Source organism: Vulpes lagopus, chromosome 20 (genome assembly GCF_018345385.1).
Source record: "Vulpes lagopus strain Blue_001 chromosome 20, ASM1834538v1, whole genome shotgun sequence".
Lineage (NCBI taxonomy): Eukaryota > Metazoa > Chordata > Mammalia > Carnivora > Canidae > Vulpes > Vulpes lagopus.
Window position 1 is genome coordinate 24,707,362 of NC_054843.1, and position 21,160 is coordinate 24,728,521.

At 34.2% G+C, this 21,160-nt stretch overlaps 1 protein-coding gene across 1 annotated transcript in view; it reads left to right on the forward strand.

Moving 5' to 3' along the window:
• TMPRSS15 (transmembrane serine protease 15) overlaps positions 1-21,160 on the forward strand; it is a 119,475-nt gene that overhangs the window by 51,814 nt on the left and 46,501 nt on the right. Inside the window, exons 14-17 of the mRNA XM_041734712.1 lie at positions 2,233-2,368; positions 10,080-10,169; positions 11,773-11,898; positions 14,143-14,283. Of these exons, the coding sequence (XP_041590646.1) occupies positions 2,233-2,368; positions 10,080-10,169; positions 11,773-11,898; positions 14,143-14,283 (493 nt within the window). The remainder of the gene's footprint in view (positions 1-2,232; positions 2,369-10,079; positions 10,170-11,772; positions 11,899-14,142; positions 14,284-21,160) is intronic.

Below are 21,160 nucleotides of genomic sequence, written 5' to 3' on the forward strand. Positions count from 1 at the left end.
TAAAGTGCTATTTATAATGATCCATAAATTCCATAGGTATTTTGTGGGATATTACAGCTTTCTTCAGCAACTTTCTAACTCATGCCAACTATCTCTTCCCATGTCCCCTAGCTACCTAGGACTTCAGTTTCCCACAAATATCACCTAGATCTGCCTTTTACTTTTCTAGGAAATCATCCTTTCCTATTAGAACATCCACGCCCATCGATATCCATTCACCCTGCCCCACTTTGATTTAATCTATGTATTTCCTTTAGAAACAAATTCCATGAGCTGTATCATTGGGAAGTCTCTGATCATTTATTTCACATTAAGGTGAATTAATTTTTCAGATAACAGCTTAATGTGTTCTCTTCCTAAGGGTGTTTGCAATTAAAATACAAGATAATTCAGGCTAATAGTTTGACCAAATTAACAATGTTTTAATCGGGTCATTTCAGACAAGAGAGTATAACTTTCAGGAGGTGTATATTTGGACAGACATAGTTATTGTGACACCTTTAGTTTTTCTGTGACTTTGTGGAAGGAGGCAGTAATTAACCACTCTCATTTACATTCCTTCCATCTTCCTTTCCTTCCTTCTCTTTTTCTTCCTTTTCTTTTTTCTCAGTCTATCCTCCCCCCACCCCCACCCCCCAGGAAGTTTTCTTCTCTAACTTTGTTCTCTGATAATTCAGGGAAGGATAAAGGAAAGTGGAACATCAGAGGAACAAAGAAATGGCAGAGCAGGAAAATAAGTACAGTAGTTCCCCTTGTCATACATCCTAAGACCCCCATTAATACCTTAGATACTATTGAACCCTACATATACTATGGTTTTTTTCTTATACCTACCTACTTATGGTAACGTTTAATTTATTAGTTATTAGGCTCAGTCGGAGATTAACAATAAGAAAATAGAACAATTACAATAATTACTGTAACAAAAGTTATGCGAATCTGGTCTCTCAAAATATCTTATTGTACTCACCCTTCTTATGATGATGTGGAATGACAAAATGCCTACATGGTAAGATGAAGAAAGGTAAATTATGTAGGCATTGTGACTGACCTTCTGACATACAGAGGGATCATCTGCTTCAAAGTCCAGCTGACCACGAGGACCAGAAAGTGAAACTTCAGATGAGGGGGAACTACTATATTGCAGTGGCCAATATGCCTCAATTCATGGAGCATTTTTTTTTTAAACAACTGGATCCACTTTCTCAAAGTTAGCTTATCAGGCAGATTGAGAGCATCGAGTTCCACAAATATTTGCACCTTGGCTTTGCCACTTCGTCGTGAAATCTTGACACTTTAGTCTCTTTGAAATTCAGCTTACCCATACATGAAAGAGAGAAAATAATCCTTATTTGGAATTGTGTCTAGCATGGAGAAGGTGAAATGAATGAACAAAGAGTGAATGATGTATGACTGTACAATAGTGTTGAAAAAATTGAATGAGATAATATATACAATGTGCCTCGCATAGTAATTAATATATCGTGGGTATTCTGTTTATGTCTTTCCTACACAAGAGAGGACCCAGGAAAGTTCAGCTAAAGTACCTACTGTCTTTAAGAACCTAGTAAGTTTCATCTGACCCCTGAAACTGTCTTCCAACTCTGGGTCTGTGTCATCTGAGCATTACCCACACACAGTATCTCACACCAGCTTCCTGGGTGAACTATGACTAGTACTAGATGGCCCTGAATGATCATATTTACTTCTATCTTCTCTTATCCCTTTCTTTTCTCATTTAAATTATCTAGTTGGTGTGAATTCTTTTTAGGGCTCATATGCTATAAGAAGGCAGACAGCTACCTGGATTTCTAATATTATTGAAGGGAGGATTCTGTGAGAAGTTTGCTGTCCCCTGCCAGAAAATGTGGATCCATGACAGAACACAGTAGAGTATGACAAATCATGAGAGACAGAGACACAGGAAACTGTGGCGACATTGGTTGCCACAAGAAAGGAAGGAAGGAAGGAAGGAAGGAAGGAAGGAAGGAAGGAAGGAAGGAAGGAAGGACTCAGAAGGAAGACACTGGTGAGAATTTAGATTAGTATGAACACATAAGTAGGGAAAAGGATTATAAAAAGCCTGATCTATCAATATTTCACTATACAGAAACTGGACCTCTTATATTTGGAGTTGGCAATTCTGATTTTCCAGCAAATATTAAGCCAGAAGAAGAATCAAGTCCCAGAAGATTAGAGTAGAATGACTTCATATCCTTCTCTGAATTGCAGGTTGCTTTTAATGCTTTTAAAAACCAGATCCTGAGTGATATAGCATTGGATGACATTAGCCTAACATATGGAATTTGCAATGTGAGTCTTTATCCAGAACCAACTTTGGTCCCAACTCCTCCACCAGAACTTCCTAGTAAGTAACTATAACGTGTATTTATTTATTTTTATTTTTTTTATAACGTGTATTTAAATCATTAATATTTTCAAGTAGATCTTCCTTTGGCTTTTTAAATTATCTCAGCCTAACATTTTTTCACAAAAAAGGACTCCAAAATATAAGTAAAATGGAAGTTAGCAAAATATTACATATTATACATACACTTACAAGGAAATCACTCAGTACTTTGTTATGCATCATATTTGTAATAATTTTAGTATATTTTTATTTTTAAAATAATGAAGATGCTAACTTCCATTTTGTTTCCACTAGTATATGAACTAATGCTGTATTGGCCATGTAGCATGGCAGATAGTCTTTTGGGAAGGAGCCTTAAGATTCTCATTGTCTTCTTGAAGAAAAATGTTAAGATCTCCAGAGGAGTTTGGTTAAGCTTGAAATCCACCCAGTATATTTCCAGAATAATTTAATAATAATCATTGGGCTTAGACTTTTTCTATTCAGACCAAGACCACACAAAAAGTTTTTATCCTGAAATGGTGCTTCTGTAAGACCCTAAATGTGCTCCCTTCATGGAGCCACTAATGTGTTATAGTTGAGCAGTGACAAGGATTTCCAATGTCCTGTGGAGTCTTTTAACACAAAAGAACAAAACAGAGTCTGTATCCACCTGTGCTCTTAATTCAAATTGGAAACTGACATTTCAGAGGAAAAAGGGGCATTACTAACCATCTTATCATGTCATGGAGACAATAACTTCATATCACTTTCTGACTATGGTATTTGACAGGAAAAAAAAACCATATAATGATAAATTATATCAAACATCTATTTTGCCTCTACTGGGATGTCTTCACTGCACTATAGTTTTGATATTAAAAAATCCCTTCTATCTTTGGATTATGGCAGTTGGAAACTGATCTAGTTCTACAGCTTTGCTTATGTCAGACCTCATGGATGTTTTTGTTCTGCTATGGCTCTGAGCCCACAAACACAGCACTTTTTCCTTTTTTCATTTCCTTCCAAGTGCACTTGAAACTCTTCCCATAATCATATCAACAAATCAACTTGGAGAACATACCCAAATTTGACTTTACTTTTAAAACTATATATTTTTCTGCTCTCAATCTTTAAGTCAAAAAAAAAAAAAAAAAAGAAAGTAGACTTTTCAGATGAGAAGTTTTAACAACTTAAAAGGTCTACAGATAAATGACTGGTGTTTGAGAACACATAACAAGCGAATTGTCGTTAAGATGAGGATAGTAATTACATTGCCATACTGGTTCCCTGCCACCATATTGAATGTGCAGTTACATTCTATCAAAAGGCTAGTTTACACTTAACCATCTTTTGCATTAGCATGTTTGGATGCTTGTATGGGCTATACATAAATTCCTCAGTATTTCAAACATTCATTCAACTTTTATAAATAGCTACTATATGATAAGCACTGCATAAGAAATATAATATGGCAATACCAATGCATGGAAAAAAATTTAATCCATGTAAATAAATACTTAAGACAATATATAATTTTGTGCCCCTAAAAGTAATAAATGAGAAAGTAAATGATAGACTTTGGAGAAGAATGTATGAACTGGAGAAAGCTTTAAAGAAACATTAAGAGACAGGACACTCATAAAATTGAGACAGGACACTCATAAAATTTAAACAAAAGCAGAAATGTAGCATGCCTTCTCACATGTATTGGTCACAAAATTGTGGCAAGAAGTGAGTTTCATGACACCAAACTCTGAGTGTCACGTACCTTTGCTTCACCAGTGTCTGTTTCCTAACATCACACAAATAGATGATTAATAATATTAGATATGAACTAAATCTTCCTCTCTCTCTCTCTCTCTCTCTCTGTCTCTCTCTCATTTTGGCTACAATTTTCTTTTGGCAACACAAACATTTTTGTCAAACAAAATATTAATACCAGAACTGGAGCGGAACTCAACCTCAATACAATAATTTGGGCCACCTGACAATGTTTAAAAGTAATTGCTTCACTTTATTTTGTATGAATGCCCCATACCTTACCTGTCTATTATACAAAACATTCTCATGCAAAAAAAAAAAAAAACGAACATTCTAATTATTAAAGTCACTACTAGTTTGACAAATAATTCCTATGGATAGCACATATTAGAAACATCTTGCTATTTGACATTTCAGTCATTTAAAATAATTTTCTTAATCCTTTCTGCCAGTGTGTTCCTCTATTTATCAATAGGTGGTCAAGAAGAAATTTTTCTAGTAAAAGGAATAGTTTCATAGGCTTTACTTTTTTTAATAACAATCTCATCATTATCTTAAATAGAAAATGTGAGGGCAGCCCGGGTGGCTCAGTGGTTTAGCGCCGCCTTCAGCCCAGGGCGTGATCCTGGAGACCGGGGATCGAGTCCCGTGTCAGTCTTCCTGCATAGAGCCTGCTTCTCCCTCTGTGTCTCTGCCTCTCTCTCTCTCTCTCTCTCTCTCTTTTTCTCTCTCTCTCTCTCTCTCTCTTTCTCTCTGTCTCTCTGGACAGAATAAAATAAAATGTCTGGAAATGTCTGGAATAAAATAAAATCTTAAAAAAAAAGAAAATGTGAGATAACTTCGGTACATAATGTCAAACATACAAATAAAACTTTAATATAATTTCTCATATTAATATTTTAGTCAGAAAAAGAAAAGAATAGCACTTCAATGTCAAGGTAACATGATATCCCTGCATATTTTAACAAGGAAATTATAACGGTAGAATAATCTATCTGATTTTAAAATATAAACTTTAGAATTTGCCCAAAGTATATTTGTTCCAGTTTCCAAATGGTTCACTTCAGGGTAATATTTAGCACAGCAGAAAATGTTAATTACCATCAAATGCATTCTGAACAATTTCATTCTAATGCCATTTGCAATTGGTTCAGTGAAATTCTTATGTGAGCAGAGCTTTTCTGGTTCCAGATCACTGATTTGTTTAAGCAGAAATAAAAGGAAACCATGGATGACTGACTAATAGCCTTTCTTTGGCTCTTACATTTAAACAAGAAAATAATCCCAGATCAGTAGCTGACTAGCAAAATTCCTCCCTTGTTCCTAGGGATCCTCATCGTGCCCAGTTTGGGGAAATGTTCAGTTCAATTTCATACCTACAGGGATTCTTCATTTTGTGACTTCGATCACCTGTTGCTGAATTAGCTCTACAGTTGTTGCCCTATGACTTCAACATAAATCATTTAAATGTGGAAATTGTATTGTGAACACTTTTCAAAAGCAACCATTCCATTACACAAATATTATGTTAATTTGCAACACAATTTGGGTGATTGATGATAATACACCTACTGAAGAGAATAGGTATATACAAAAAGGAATCCACACTTCAGGCCCTTAACTTATTTCTGTAGCTGTTAAAACTATTTAAGAGAAAAGATAAAAGCTCTAGTTCTGGCTATTCTAATAGTCACTTTTTATTTCTACAATTTTGATATACTTGGTCATTATTTGGGCCATTTTCCATTTCCAAAGACAAAATCAAAGTTAATTTGGCAAGTTTCACAGACAGGACATTCATTTAATTCTTCATATAGAAATGAATTGGCACCTGTCTACTTGTCTTATAATTATACGGGGGCTGTATTCTTGCAGAGCTGCTTGCCCTTCATATCATTAGTGTGACTTGATATTTAATTCCCTAACAAATTCCATATTAACTGCACTCATTTGCTCCTGTATCAGTGTGTTTTCATCTATTCTGTTTTGTTTTCACCTTTTTATGTTGAAAACTAATAGCCTATTTGTTGGCTAGATTGCTATTCATTACAAGTAAAATGTAGACTATAAGGAATGAAATTGTCATAAATTTAAGATAAATATTAGTATCATGGCTGGTCACTGGAACCTGTGAATGGAACATAAATTGTGATAAACTGAACACAAAATTTTTATGGGATTTTCCATTTTATACAACTTGAATTTTTAAGATGTTATCTGTAATAGTGTAGGACTTATCTATTACTATGATGATGAAAAATAATCGCTGATCTTAACAATATTCAAGCATCAACGAAAGGCATTATTCCTCAAGGCACACCTATTATTTTGCCACAAATATCTTTAATTTGAACCCTCCTACTGTAAGTGGGAGCTGGGCTCTTCTCTTTTTCACCTCACATTGACACATATCTCATGAACGTCAGAGGCTTAAGCATGGATTAAAAATGACATGCCTCAAGAAAAATATCTATCCTTGACAACCACTTGCAAAATACTGCAAGCTATTTACATATTGTATGCAGTGAAAATCCCTGCTGGCATAGTAAGGAATTAATCAGAATACAAATCTTTGAGAGAACAGCTTCAAGGAAAGGAAAAATGAAAAAGTTTCACAGCTGTGAATAAAATTCCCTGTACCAGACAGACTATTTAACTCTCATTCTCTGGGTGGAGTTTATCTAATGACACAATATGATTGTGGTACCCAGAAGTACATTTTCTGAGTCTTTGGCCCCTCTAATAAGGAGCCCATCTCCATTATAGCAATACCACCATTAAAATAAATTGTGTCTTCATATTTAAAATGGCTGAAAGTACTTTTCCCAATCCCTTACCATCATTTATATACAGAGAATAACTGAGAGATCTTACCAGGCCAAGGATCAGAGATATCTTACTGGTCAATTATTTGACATGAAACTATATCTGATATTCATTTCAAAACAGTAATTCTTAAATATTTCAGAAAAATGAATTTTCTAATGCTTCTATTTAGTGGAGAAATGCTAAGTGAACTGTCTTGACAGGCTTAACAATTACACTTGACAACATTTATGTACTAGGTGTATATTTATTAAAGTCCTATTATTCATCTACACATAATGTACTGCTGTGTTATGTGAAAATTCAATACATTCTCCAAAATATCAGTGATTTACTCCATTAGGAGAATACAACTTTGAGATCTTCCTATTCTTTGAAGAGAAAATAATAATGATGGTTTAAAATCAGCAACAACAAAACGAAAACAAATCCACTGGCCACACTGGCTATGTTTAAACTAGTGAAACAGAAGAACTGCTTTTCCCCAACCTGCAATCTGCAATCTGCAATGCTAGACTTTGCCTTGCAGAGTTTTTATACTACCCCTTCCCCATTAGTTCCACAGAGAATTGAAGGGAACACTTCATGTTACTAAGAATTATTATTTTTATTATTTTTTAAAATATTTTATTTATTTATTCATGAGAGACACACACACACACACAGAGAGAGAGAGAGAGAGGCAGAGACACAGGCAGAGAGAGAAGCAGGCTCCACGCAGGGAGCCTGATGTGGGACTCCATCCCGGGACTCCAAGATCACGCCCTGGGCCAAGGCAATCGTTAAACCACTGAGCCACCCAGGAATTCCATCACTAAGAATTATTAAAATTAAGTGAGTATGTGTAAGTGGAAGTTGAAGGGTTGTAGTATATACTTCTTCAGAAATCTTTGCCAGGCAGTTAGTCACATAATCAAGGAGAGTATTGACCTCAGATATAGGATCATACAATTCATTCCTTCAAGTGGAGAACCTGCCCTCTTCCTCCTTATCACTCTTTTTTTGGTTCAAATACCTTCTTTATTTTTTTAAAGATTTCATTTATTTATTCATGAGAGACACAGAGAGAGAGTGAAGCAGAGACATAGGCAGAGGGAGACACAGGCTCCCCCCCAGGAAGCCCGATGTGGGACTCTATCCCCCAATCTGGGATCATGTCCTGGGGCAAAGGCAGAAGCTCAACCCATGAGCCACTCAGGTATCCCCAAATACCTTCTTTAGCACCCTGTGTACACTACCTCCTTCCTTCTAAATCCATCCATCATTGACTTTACTTGTTAGCACTTTCATCCATGTTCCATTCTGCCCTCCTTCTCTTTGTGTATATAAGCGTATGTCACATACCGTCAAGTGGCATTCACTTGCCTATGGCTTAGACCAGACAGTTGAAAAGGATGCAGAGTTTAATCAACCTAATAGGAAGACATATTGAGGGGTGAGGGTGAGACAAACTGAATTGAAGTCTTGACTTTGACCCTAAATGGATGTGTACAGCATCAGCAAGCAACTGAATACTGCCAATGTTCATATCGTCCATTTAAAATTGAAATAATGAAGTAATGACCTAATCCACGTGTATGTATTAAGAATTCATATTGAATATGCCAGGTAACGTGTAGGCACTTTTCATAATTATGTCTGATTTTTATAACAACCCTGAAAATCTCTAATATATATCTTTTTTATGTATGAGAAAACCAACTCTCAAAAAGACAAATAGATAACTCAGAGTGACAATTTTAATCTACCATCTCCAACACATCTTCCTTTTATACACCATTTTCTCTCCCCGCTTGAGCGAAAGTGCATGGAAACAATTTGCAAGTTATAAGGCTTTGCAAGAGGTTTTATTATTCTTGCTAAGTTCATCTGAGTCTGGATCAGCCCGCCCAGGAGACCATGTAAAATAGACCAGATCTACTACTTTCAGAACCGGATAATAAGGCAGCACTACCGTTGGACCACAACCTCCTCTCTCTGTTCAACTAGAGTACATTATGAAACCCAAGTTTAAGATGCTTATTACGTACAAATTTGGAAGAAGCACATGAATTGAAAAAATATACATAAGTGAGACTCAAGACATGTAAAAGAGGAACCAAAAAAAAAGAGTATGACCGAAGGACTGCAGAAGGTGTAAAGACATTTCATTATCTCTCATATAACCTGATTTGTCTTACTAAGAGTAAAGAACTTTGGCATCCTCTGTCTTTAAATAGAAAAAATATATATGAATCTCAGTTTCCTATATTCTTAGAATTAGATTACTTTTATTCTTTTGATTTTAAATGTAACATGTTAATACAAATAAGATAGAATTAGGATACTTGAAGTAGTTGATGAATCTTTATATTACTTTAGAATTTTCTTCCAACAAGCAGGAAGATAAATATAAAGTAGTTTAAGAATCTCATAAAGTTAATCTGCCAACTTGAACCATCTTAGTTTTAACTAGAGTTTCTGTGCTGTATTTTTTCTAATGAATTTTTTCCCAACCTGACTCCTGGACAATGTCAAGTATCAGACCAGTGTCAGCAAGTATTTAGCAAGAGAAGTTTCAGTTTGTCTCCCTTTCTTGAGAGTAAAACATATACAGTATACAGGATAGTGAAGCTCTCTCTCTACTGAGGAAAAAGAGACGGGGGGGAGGTGGAGGTAGAAAAACAAAAAGAAAGAAAACAACAAAAGAAATGATAGAATGAATGATTTACTTGTCTTTCAAATAGTAGAATGTCAAATTTAAGATTTGTTCCATTATCGAAATTCATTATTTTCTATATCAGGAATCAGATACCTTATTTCATAAGGCCTACTTATAAAAGATGCTTAGCAAAATTATTCCTTGTCCAAATAATTTTGGGAAATGCTGCACATGATTACACCTTCTCGGAGATTCAAAGAACTGAACAATATTTAAAGTTTTGAGAAGTTCTTCTGAAAAAGAAGTGGAGACCTGTTAGCCTGCACTTTTCCTTTACTTAAGTTGCAAGGTTTTCATTTACAAAAACTATAAATTTTATGTGCCAAAACCAGTATTCCAAGAAATATAATTGGGAATTTGCTGCATATAATATTATCTCTCTGAAATAAGCATTGTGTTAGTAATGATTTTTCATTGTTTTCCTTTTCTCTTTTTCAGCTGACTGTGGAGGACCTTTTGAACTGTGGGAGCCAAATACAACGTTCACTTCCATGAACTTTCCAAACAGCTACCCTAATCAGGCTTTCTGTGAGTTGTTTTTTTTCCCCAGGCCATGAAAAACAGATGTATATATCAAGGCTTGATACCCCCTTTGATTCAGCAAAGTGGATTATAAATTTGCCAATACTAAGTATACCCACCACGTCTATGATATTGTATAATGATAACAACAATAACAATAATAATTACCAAACTTACTTAGCATTTATTTCACACTAGGCACTGTGTTAGTGCTTAATATGTTATTTCAGTCAATTCTTGCAATCATTCTTTGAAGAAGGTGCTATTATTTTAATTCTCAAATCTAAAAATTTAATAAAACCAGCAAGTGAAAGTATCTTATTTCAGATACTGCTCTCTTAATCACTCTTCTTGATTATGCATATAATATATATAACAAATTTACAATTCCATAAAGTCAGTGGAAAGTATAAAAAGTAAAAGGCCAATTGTGACATCCACACCTTTTTTAAATATATATTACTGTCAATAAAGCATGCAGCTAGAGTAATATAGTTAGATTCTCAGGATAAAAAATCAAATACATGTGCCTGAGTGGCTCAGTCAGTTAAGTGTCCAACTCTTGATTTGAGCTCAGGTCATGATGTCAGGATGGTGAGATCAAGCCTGGTGTCAGGCTCTGTGGTCAGTGAAGAGTCTGCTTCAGGATTTTCTCTTATTTTCTCTCTGCTCCTCCCTCCACTTGCACACACTCTCTTTCTCTCTCTAAAATAAATAAATCTTTTTAAAAAGATGAAATTATGAAGATTTACTTAAAAATCTTAAGTCTAGAGAGAATATGATAAAACTGCACAGAGCCTATCTCTTGTAAATATTCTAACTGGAGGAGCTCATTCAAGCTGCATAGAAATTATTAAAGATGCCAATTCCCCAGCACAAGCTACAAATATTTCACTTCGGTAAGTCTGGGAAACAGACATGTTTCCTCCCATGGCTGCACCTTACATTGCAACCCCAATCTAAAAGGAGAAATTTACCAGTGAAAGAAATGCCCTAATGACAGTGAAAAATGTGTTGTTAGAAAATGTCAACTTTTCTTCCTTCAAATGACCCAGAGATAAGTAAGTATCACTTTCATAGGAGAATAGAGCCACTATTCCAGGGACTTATCTGATCCAAAAAAATAAACAGCCATGAATCTAATTTGACTTGTATGAGGAACCAGAGATTATCATCTCTACTTCACACTGAAGACATCTTTTAAACATATCATTTGTACAATGTACTGATCTAAAAATTCCAAAAGTCAGTGGAATATTAAAAGAACAATCTATAGAAATTTATTAAATTTATTGATTTATTAAATAAATATTTATTGGGTACTTTATATGTTAGGCACTGAAGTGAGAAAAGAAACAAACATAACAAAGTCTAGATGAAAATGTAGATAAGTTGTCAGGCTTTACAAAATGCCCAAGCTATTGTAACAATAAAGGAAAAGGCAGGATGCCGTGGAGGGGCATGAGGTTCATACGAAAATTCAGAGAAATTTGAAATTCTCAAGAGAGTCAAGCTTTTGAGGGAAATCAAAACAAGTGTGTTATAAACTGTGTTGTCATATATCACTTCTTCGTGTGTGTGTGTGTGTGTGTTATGTATTACATTTAAGGTGTTTGGAATTTAAATGCACAAAAGGGAAAGAATATACAACTTCATTTTCAAGAATTCGACTTAGAAAATATTGCGGATGTAGTGGAAGTCAGAGATGGTGGAGAAGATGATTCTTTGCTCTTAGGTAAGTCTGAGATTTAAATATTGTGAAAGTTGTATGGCTCAAGAGATTGGATTGATGGAGAGAGCATTTCCCAATAACTGTAATCACTCTTTTACAACTAGCAAAATGAAATTACAACAGCAGAGTAACATGTCGAATTTTATGTGGAGCTTCCAAAATGAGAGTATTTGCAATAATAACAGAGTAATATTCTTTTTGAGGATTCTTGGCAAACCAGAATTAATATTTTTGCATTAGCAGTTTCTACCGGCTGTATTAATTCGCTACAGTAAGCATTACTCCTTGGAGACTAAAAGCTAAAAGACATACTTTACTCATAATATGCATTATGTGTACATCATATTTCCAAAAACAGCTATTAAATCCAGTTTTGTTTCACTTCAAACTAAAGGAACAAATTGTGTTTTATGCAAATATTTTTATGATTTTTATTTGCATTTATTATTACTCTGACTGTGTCTCCAGTACCAGTTGCTTCTATGTAAATATCTGAGAATTATTCAAATATTGATCAAAGTTGATTTTTCCCTCTTTTCTACTGACTACTAATTTTTTTAAATAAACATGGGGAAAGTATACTACTCCAGAGGAAATTCTTGTATGCAGGTCATAAAATACATGGTAACATAATAAAAACCTATCAATCAAAAGTCATGGCTAATATCCTTTTTAACTACTACCAATTTTTAAGAAAGCATCTCTTGATAAATAACACATTAAATTATGAAAACACTTATAGGGTTAACTGGAGTGAATGAAACCACACACTTCACAAGTAAAAATGTTTCATAAAACTGTGCTTTGAACTCATATTAATGATTTTCCACAAAATCTGGCCAGGTAGCTATGCAGTCAGGATGCAATCCCATGAACATGGCAACCAATGGAGGAAGACCAGAGGGAACTTTCCATAACAGTACAGGGACAGGGTGATGGAGAGGGTTTCCAGTGATATTAATCCATCACTGTTTACACAGGGTTCTTCAGAAAAATCCCACAAAGTTCTAAAGTGCAGGCTTCCTAGAAGAGGATTTTGAAAGCCACACATAGAACACGTCAACAATGAAAATCTCAGTGAGATTGGGAGGCTAATGCTAATAAGAACTGAAGAAATTCAAATATAATATTTGTATACATAGTTATAAACATATTTTGAGCTGTTTTCCCATTTTTAGTTTATATTGTCCTTCTAATGAAAGTTTCAGTGCTCTCTTTATGCTTTTTCTCAAATAAATAAATAAATAAATAAATAAATAAATAAATAAATAAATAAAATCTTTTTTAAAAAGAAAATTTCAGGGTTCTCATGGTCTAAGAAAATTTTTTTTCACCGTTTCACCTCTTAATATTTACATCAGTCATTAAAAAGTAAATAAAAATTCTGGAGGATCTCAGAATCATAGTTTTCAAAGTTGTAAACAAGAAGTTCTTTTGAAACAGAATCACTTTCAGGGATTCTAATATATAAAATATCTAATAACATGAGAGATGCCTGAGTAGCTCAGTCAGTTAAATGTCCAACTCTTGATCCGAGCTCAAATCATGATCTCAAGTTTGTGAGATCAAGCCCTGTGTTGGGCTCCATGGAGCCTGCATAAGAGTCTCGCCCTCTGCCCCTCCCCGACTCCTCTCTAAAAAATATGTGTATATCTCTAATAATATGAATGTATTTTTAATTAGCCTAAGCCTTTATTGTGTAGTAGAGAATATTTCATTATTTATGAACCCTCCAAAGCCCAGGACTTCATGAAAAACATTTTGAAAACCACCACTTAGGTTTATATTATCTGTCTCTAATTAATCCAATCCTTCAGCTTAGGTTAATGATTCAACTCACAAAAAATATCAAATAAATTTGGACAAAAATTTACTAAGAGAAGCTATAATCTCCATTGTTTTATAAAGGTCTTTAAAACCAGTCATGCAATCATTTTTTTTTTTTTTCTGGGATAACATGAGCTTTGAACAGTAGTGGTGCTAAGCCAGATAATATTATAAACAGTATTAAATTATAGAGCCCCAGAAATCTCAAGCAATACTGGAAAAGATCAATAGAGAAGTTGGCTTTCTTAGAAGTGGTGTCCAAAATCTAAACAGAAGTACACAATTATTTATGTGTGGTTGCTTCTCGAGCAGCCATGCTGCATGTTGCATACCTCTAAAAGATGGAACTGATAAATGGGTATATTTTCTTCTAAATTCAAAGTATCATTTTAATGATTATCTTGTTTTCATTTGGAACAGCTGTCTACACAGGGCCTGGGCCAGTAAAGGACGTGTTCTCAACCACCAATAGAATGACTGTGCTTTTCATCACTGACAGTCAATTGGCAAAAGGGGGATTTAAAGCAAACTTCACTACTGGCTACTACTTGGGGATTCCAGGTATGTGCACTTGGGACTGCATGTTGTGTGTAAACTTTTGGAGCAAAATGACAAAAACATAAAGTATTTCAAAGCCTAAATATGACTTCTGTGTTTGCATTTGAATGTATTCATTCTTTCTCATCTTATCAGAGATTTCCTTCTTCCTGTATGTCCACATAACCACTCCCTAAGTCACTTCAAAACAAGAATCCATATCATTTTCAACAAATTTACTTGCTCTTCTATGGGATGTAAACTTGTGAATTTTGTTCACTTGGGGGGGCATTTTAAATGGTAAAAGTGGGGTACTTGACACTGTGAAGGAGGACTATTTGTCGTGTCCCCTTTGCTAAGAGCATTTTCAGAGAGCAGCGGGGAGTCAGACAAGTGAGCTCTTTGGATTCCAGCAAGATCCAATTAAAAAATTAACATCATTAACTTCTTAAAGACAACTGTATAAAGCCCCTGCCATGAAGGATGAAGAAATTTGATGCTGATACTACTGGCATGCACAACCTTCTTACCCTATATTTTTTTTATATCATAACATAATCAGCAGGAAAAAAACAAACTTGCCTGCCTGCTCATCATGGATATATCGGTATCTTTATACATGTTGGTGGGGGTGTGATGTAACTCATTGCATTTGACAACCTACAGAGAATTTGTGATCACTTGCTGCTCCTCTTGGACTATGATTTTTCTTATATTATTGCTCCTCAACTGTGGTTCTCTCCTTGTGCAAATATGTCAGGAAGATGGAATGCATGTCACTTCCTTTATCTATCTTTCTTTTTCATAGGAGATCATGGTCAGTTTGTCTTCAACTAGAATGTCTAGAAAAGTTGTAGGGTCAAAGCAGGGATCTTCATCTGGCCTGTTATCTAATCTCTGTTCTTTCACTCACAACAAGCCTAGACTTTTGACTCCATCTCTGAAAGTTGTATGCTTTTAGCTTACTGCAAAGCTAATCTGTATCTTGTCTACCCTCTGGACATGAAAATAAGCCACATCAATTATTATCCAACTTACTTAGGTAGGAGTGAGTGATAGCCCAATCAACTAACCTGTCCTTCTGGATTTCATGGTTGGTTTTAGAAACAGCTACTTGTTTATAAGCAACAAGTGATATGTGTCAATCAAAATATTCAATTAATGAAATAAGCAAACAAAACATTTAAAACTATGATAAATATATAGTATAATAAGAAAGAAATACAGACTTCGAGACCTACTGAAAATTAGATTTTACCTTAAAATACAGTCCATAAAAAAGAAGAAAATATAGAAAATGATATGATTTAAAATTATTCTACTTTACAAACTAAAATATTTTAAAATCATATTCAAAATTATTTTCAAAGAAGTAAAAAAGAAAATACAGTGACATGAAAGTAGGAATAGATGTTATATATTTATGTATGTTTATATATGTATGTATAATGACTAAATTCCGGTTAACATAGAATGTCATATTAGTTTCAGGTTTATAATTCATTGATTTATCACTTATATATAACACCCAATGCTGATCACCCAATACCCTCCTTAATTCCCATCACCCATCTAGCCCATCACCCACCCACCTCCCTCCATCACCCCTTAGTTTGTTCTCTATCCTTAAGACTCTCATGTGGTTTGCTTCTCTCTCTCCCTTTTATCCCCCTCCCATATTCATCTGTTTTGTGTCTTAAATTCCACAGATGAGTGAAATCATATGGTATTTGTCTTTGACCAACTTATCTCACTTAACATAATTATTCTCCAGCTCAATCGACATCATTGCAAATGGCAAGATTTCATTTTTTATGGCTGACTAATATTCCATTGAGATATATATATATATATATATATATATATATATATATATATATATCACAACATCTTTATCCATTCATCAGCCAATGGACATTTGTGCCTGTTTATAGTTGCATTATCAACAATAGCCAAATTATGGAAAGAGATTACCATTTTGGATCAAGTTACTGGTTCTGTTCCATGATAATTTTGTTGCTACTGATTTTACTATGATAACCATTTTTGCCTGCCAATATTTTTTTCTTTTTTTTTACTCCCGTGCCTGCCAATATTTTAGTCCAGTTTTTATTTTAATTTTAATTTAATTCAACATTTGATTTAACTCGTTAATCATTTGATTTTCTGATGATATTTTTATTTTTTTAAATATTTATTTAATTATTCATGAGAGACACAAAGAGAGAGAGAGGCAGAGACATAGGCAGAGGGAGAAGCAGGCTCCTCTCAGGGAGCCAGATGTGGGACTCAATCCCAGGATCACTCCCTGAGCTAAAGGCAGACGCTTAATCGCTGAGCCACCCAGGCATACCTTCTGATGATATTTTTAAAAGGTAGATGAGTAACAAACATAGATGAGAAAAAAATTATGTATAGGATTTAGTTCTTCTAAGATAAAAAAGACTTTGGATGTATATAGTTGGTAAAACCTAATTGGTTCTTATTGTTACATAGAAAGTAATTGTCACATAGAAAGTAAATGACATACTAAAGAATTTTAGTTAATAGTAGAAAATGCAAAATGGTTTCAGCATTATTTTTTAACTAAAATTATGACTTCTAGTTTTTTAGAAAAACTTAATATTTAATTTTAGCCTCTAGTATTTTGCTAAACACCTGCCCCCTAAAAATGATATTACAAATCAGTTGCCCTTAAGATATTTGGAAAACCATGGCCCTTTATGAGCAGAGGACTTTCCTGTTGAAACTCTACCACAGCCAAATTATTTTTTCTGATTTGATTAGAGGTCTTTGTTCATGCCATAAACAACAAAGTTTTTTGGTTGATTGAATACCTATTCAACACTCTGGCACCAAAATATCCACATTTCCACAAAAATTACTGCACAAAAGTATGATCAAGAATGCAAAAACAATAGATAAAGAGATGGGAAAGTGTGCATACAGGAAAAAACACCTGCAATGGGCCTGCAGGAAAAAAAAACACCAAGCCACAATTTGAAATTTGAAAATAATAAACATTCCCAAATGAAAAGAACCAGTCAAAACTAACAGTGACAGATATAAAGGGAGAAAATTACGTATTTTGACCAAAAAATCACAGTCTTACTGTTGTCTGTAAAAATTTAATAAGCAGTAATCAGTATTATAAAATTTACTATTTAAACTTTTAAATTTCAAGAGGGATATATTTTGACAAATTCCTAAACAGAATAAATATAATCATTTTTCAAATGTGTTAAAAATCAAATCAGCTTTGGGGTTCCAGGGTGGCTCAGTCAGTTAAGCATCTGACTCTTGATTTCTGACCAGATTTTTTTTTTTAATTTGAGAGAGCGAGAGAGAGCTTACAAAGGATAGGGAGAGAAAGAAGCAGGCTCCCCACTGAGCAGGGAACCCAGTGTGGGGCTTGATGCAGGGCTCAATCCCAGGACCCTGGGATCATGGCCTGAAACAAAGGCAGATGCTTAATGACTGAGATACCCAGGTGCCCCTAACCAGGTTTTGATCTCAGGGTCATGGGATCCAGCTCTGTGTTGGGCACCACGCTCAGCAGGGAGTCTGCTGAAGATTTGCTCTCTCCCTCTCCCCCTGCTCCTCCCTTCTCTCTCTCTCTTTTGATCTCTCTCAAATAAATAAATCTTTAAAAAGTCAAATCAGCTTTACATATTACTCATTTCATGATGAATACTTAAAGACAGTATAGTGGTATTTTGAACATTTTTTCCAGAATTGAATGTATGGGCATCAATATCACCTATTTGGCATCTGTCACCTATTATTTGAATGCAAAAGAATAATTCTTCAGAGTATCTTAAAGTAGTCCAAGAAAATATCTAATACCTACTCTGGGTCTCCCAAATTTTTTCCAAGAATGATGTCATGGAAAGAACTTTTTTTGAATCATTATATTGTATAACTGAAACTGAAACAACAATCTATGTTAACTACAGGAATTAAAATTAAAAACTTAGTTTAAAAACCTGAATTAAGAAAAAAGAGAAGAACTGAATAATGTTTTTCCAAAAACTATATAGAAATGGCCAATAACTACGTGAAAAGATGTTCAACATCACCCATCATTGGGGCAATGCAAATCCAAGGCACAATCAGATATCAACTTACACCTGTTAAAATGGTTATTCTTGAAAAGACAAGTAATAAATAACAAGTGTTGGTGAGAATGTGGGGTAAAAGGAACCCGTGTAGACTATTTGTGAGAATGCAAACTGGTACAGCCACTGTGGAAAACATTATGAAGATTCCACAAAAATTAAAATTAGAACTATTTACATAATCCAGCAATCCCACCTGTGGGTATAAATCCACAAAAAAACTGAAATCGGAATCTCAAAGAGATATCTGTACTTCTATGTTCATTGCAGTGTATTTACAATAGCCAAGATAAAGAAACAACCTCAGTGTCAATCTACAGATAAATGGATAAAGGTCATGTGATATATTATATTCAGTGCAATACTATTCATCCATGAGAAAGAAGGAAATCTTGTCATTTGTGACAACATGGATAAAACTTGAGGACATTATGCTAAGTGAAATAAATCGGAGGAAGACAAATACTACATTACATCATGTAGGTGGAATCTAAAAAAGCCAAACTCTTAGAAATGGAAAGAAAACAAATAAATAAGTAAATAAGAAAAAAAGTGTATTTTTAAAGAAATGAAGATGAATTATAAAACCAACTGAACTAATGAGATAAAATCTTAACTCTAACCAATAGAGAAATGGATTTTTTTCATAGATTTAAACAATTGAAATAATTATTGAGCATTCCACCATCTGCAAAAAAAGAAACCATACAAAATTTTGATACAAAATTTTAGAGAAGTGCTGGTCTTTTTAAAAAAAAAGCTTAAATCTTAAATGAGAACAATGGAAAGAGGTGGAAAGAAAAGATCACAAAAAGGAATACAGCAACAAATCTCTTCCACAAAAATATTACAGTTACTGGTTTTTATTAGATTTTTATTAGATAAATAGAACGCCAAGGATTTTGAAAAATATCACAACAATTCTATTCAAGATAAAAGCCTAAAAAGCACAACCTATGACTTCTAATGCTTCTATCCACTGATACCAAGTTTTTGGTGTAGGAATTGTTCATGTTTGTTTATCCATTTGCTAGATTGTAATAATTATGATTATGTTATTCAAGAAATAAGTCATTTAGAAAGAATTCCTGACTGAAGCTAGAGTGGACACTTCCATGACCATCACTGTGTGGTGAATATTCTGGGAATGTGGTTTCCCACCTTTCATGGACATGGGACAGATGCTGCTGGGTGTAGAAAATGGAGTGAATGAGTCATCATCAGCACAATCTTCTCCCAGCGGGATTTTTACACCAAAAGACTGAAAAGCAATTATAGAAACAGGGAATCGGCAGTGGAAGATAATCAAGCTGGTAATGGAAAGAGAGATTGAGCACACTTATCTGTTTATATGGTGCCCTGCTTTGAGGATCATTTTAGAAAGAAGTATAAAAGGGATATCAAAAATTTTCAGCATTTATGTACTTCATTTATCTTCTGAGGTATTTCAAGGGCATCTTCCAATGCATTCAACTGAAATATAAAACAATTGTATAACATATTTTTGTATCTCCTTTCCTTATCCTATTTTTAGCATTTCCTTGTAAATTAAACTAGAACATATGAAATATAGATTTATTAAGATCTGTCTCCTATAAATGTCCCCTCATTGCTCTTTTCTGATACTCAGGGTCTTAATTTGGAATTCAATAGTGCTTATCAGGCAACTGTGGAAATGGCAGCTGATTACATTTAGGGGTTTAGAGCCCTCCCCAGATTGTGTGGCATGTGCCTTAGAGATCAATTCAGTTCCATTTAAAGCCAAGCATATGTTGATTAAATGAGGCAGGGCTACTGGAGACTTCATAAAAAGAAGATGGGAAAATTCAATTCTTGGCAATATTTCTTTTTCCCTCTTTCACTATGGGCATAAAATGATCAGAAGTAAGATTTCAGAGGCCACAGAGAGTTAGACTTTTGGATTAAAGACTTCTTAATGAAGCTGAACTGCTATATGTTGCAAAGAATTGGAATCCAGTCCATGCGTGTAAGGAAAATTTTGAAAGAGTTTATTCATACCTTTCCTCAGAATTTATAATCTCTACTCAGTTCAGCAACAATAGACCATTTTGCCCCATTCAGTGTTTTTTCATTGATGCATCCATTTTACAAAAGCAAATTATTTTTTTTCTAGATTCAGAGGATCCCTGGGTGGTTCAGCAGCTTGGCGCCTGCCTTTGGCCCAGGACGCGATCCTGGAGTCTCAGGATCGAGTCCCACGTTGGGCTCCCGGCAGAGAGCCTGCTTCTCCCTCCTCCTGTGTCTCTGCCTCTCTCTCTCTCTCTCTATCATGAATAAATTTTTTTAAATCTTTTTTTCTAGATTCATAAGGTATAATAACTTCAACATCTTCAGGATAGAGCACAAAAATAAATTACAATTTTCAGATCTTTATACATGTATTCATATTTTCATTTAGAAATTTAAATTTCCATTCAGCAAATATATGCTTTTACAAATAAATATAGCCTGATGACACTAGTAAGAGTAAATTTATCAATATGCTTATTTATGATTAAATTATTGGCACTGAGAACTCATCTTTACATAATGATTTTAACAAGCTATGAAAACAAAATAATGAGATAATTTCAAAATAACTCATGGTGACTAACATTCTCTATTAAGATATTTAATCATGGATATATAATTATGCTGTCAGCTTTTTAAATAAATATAATGTATATCAAAATTTAGATTTAAAATAGAATATACAAATACAAACACATGTATCCCTACTTTTAAGCCTTCTTTCTTCTTAAAGGAAAATTAATAGTGGATAA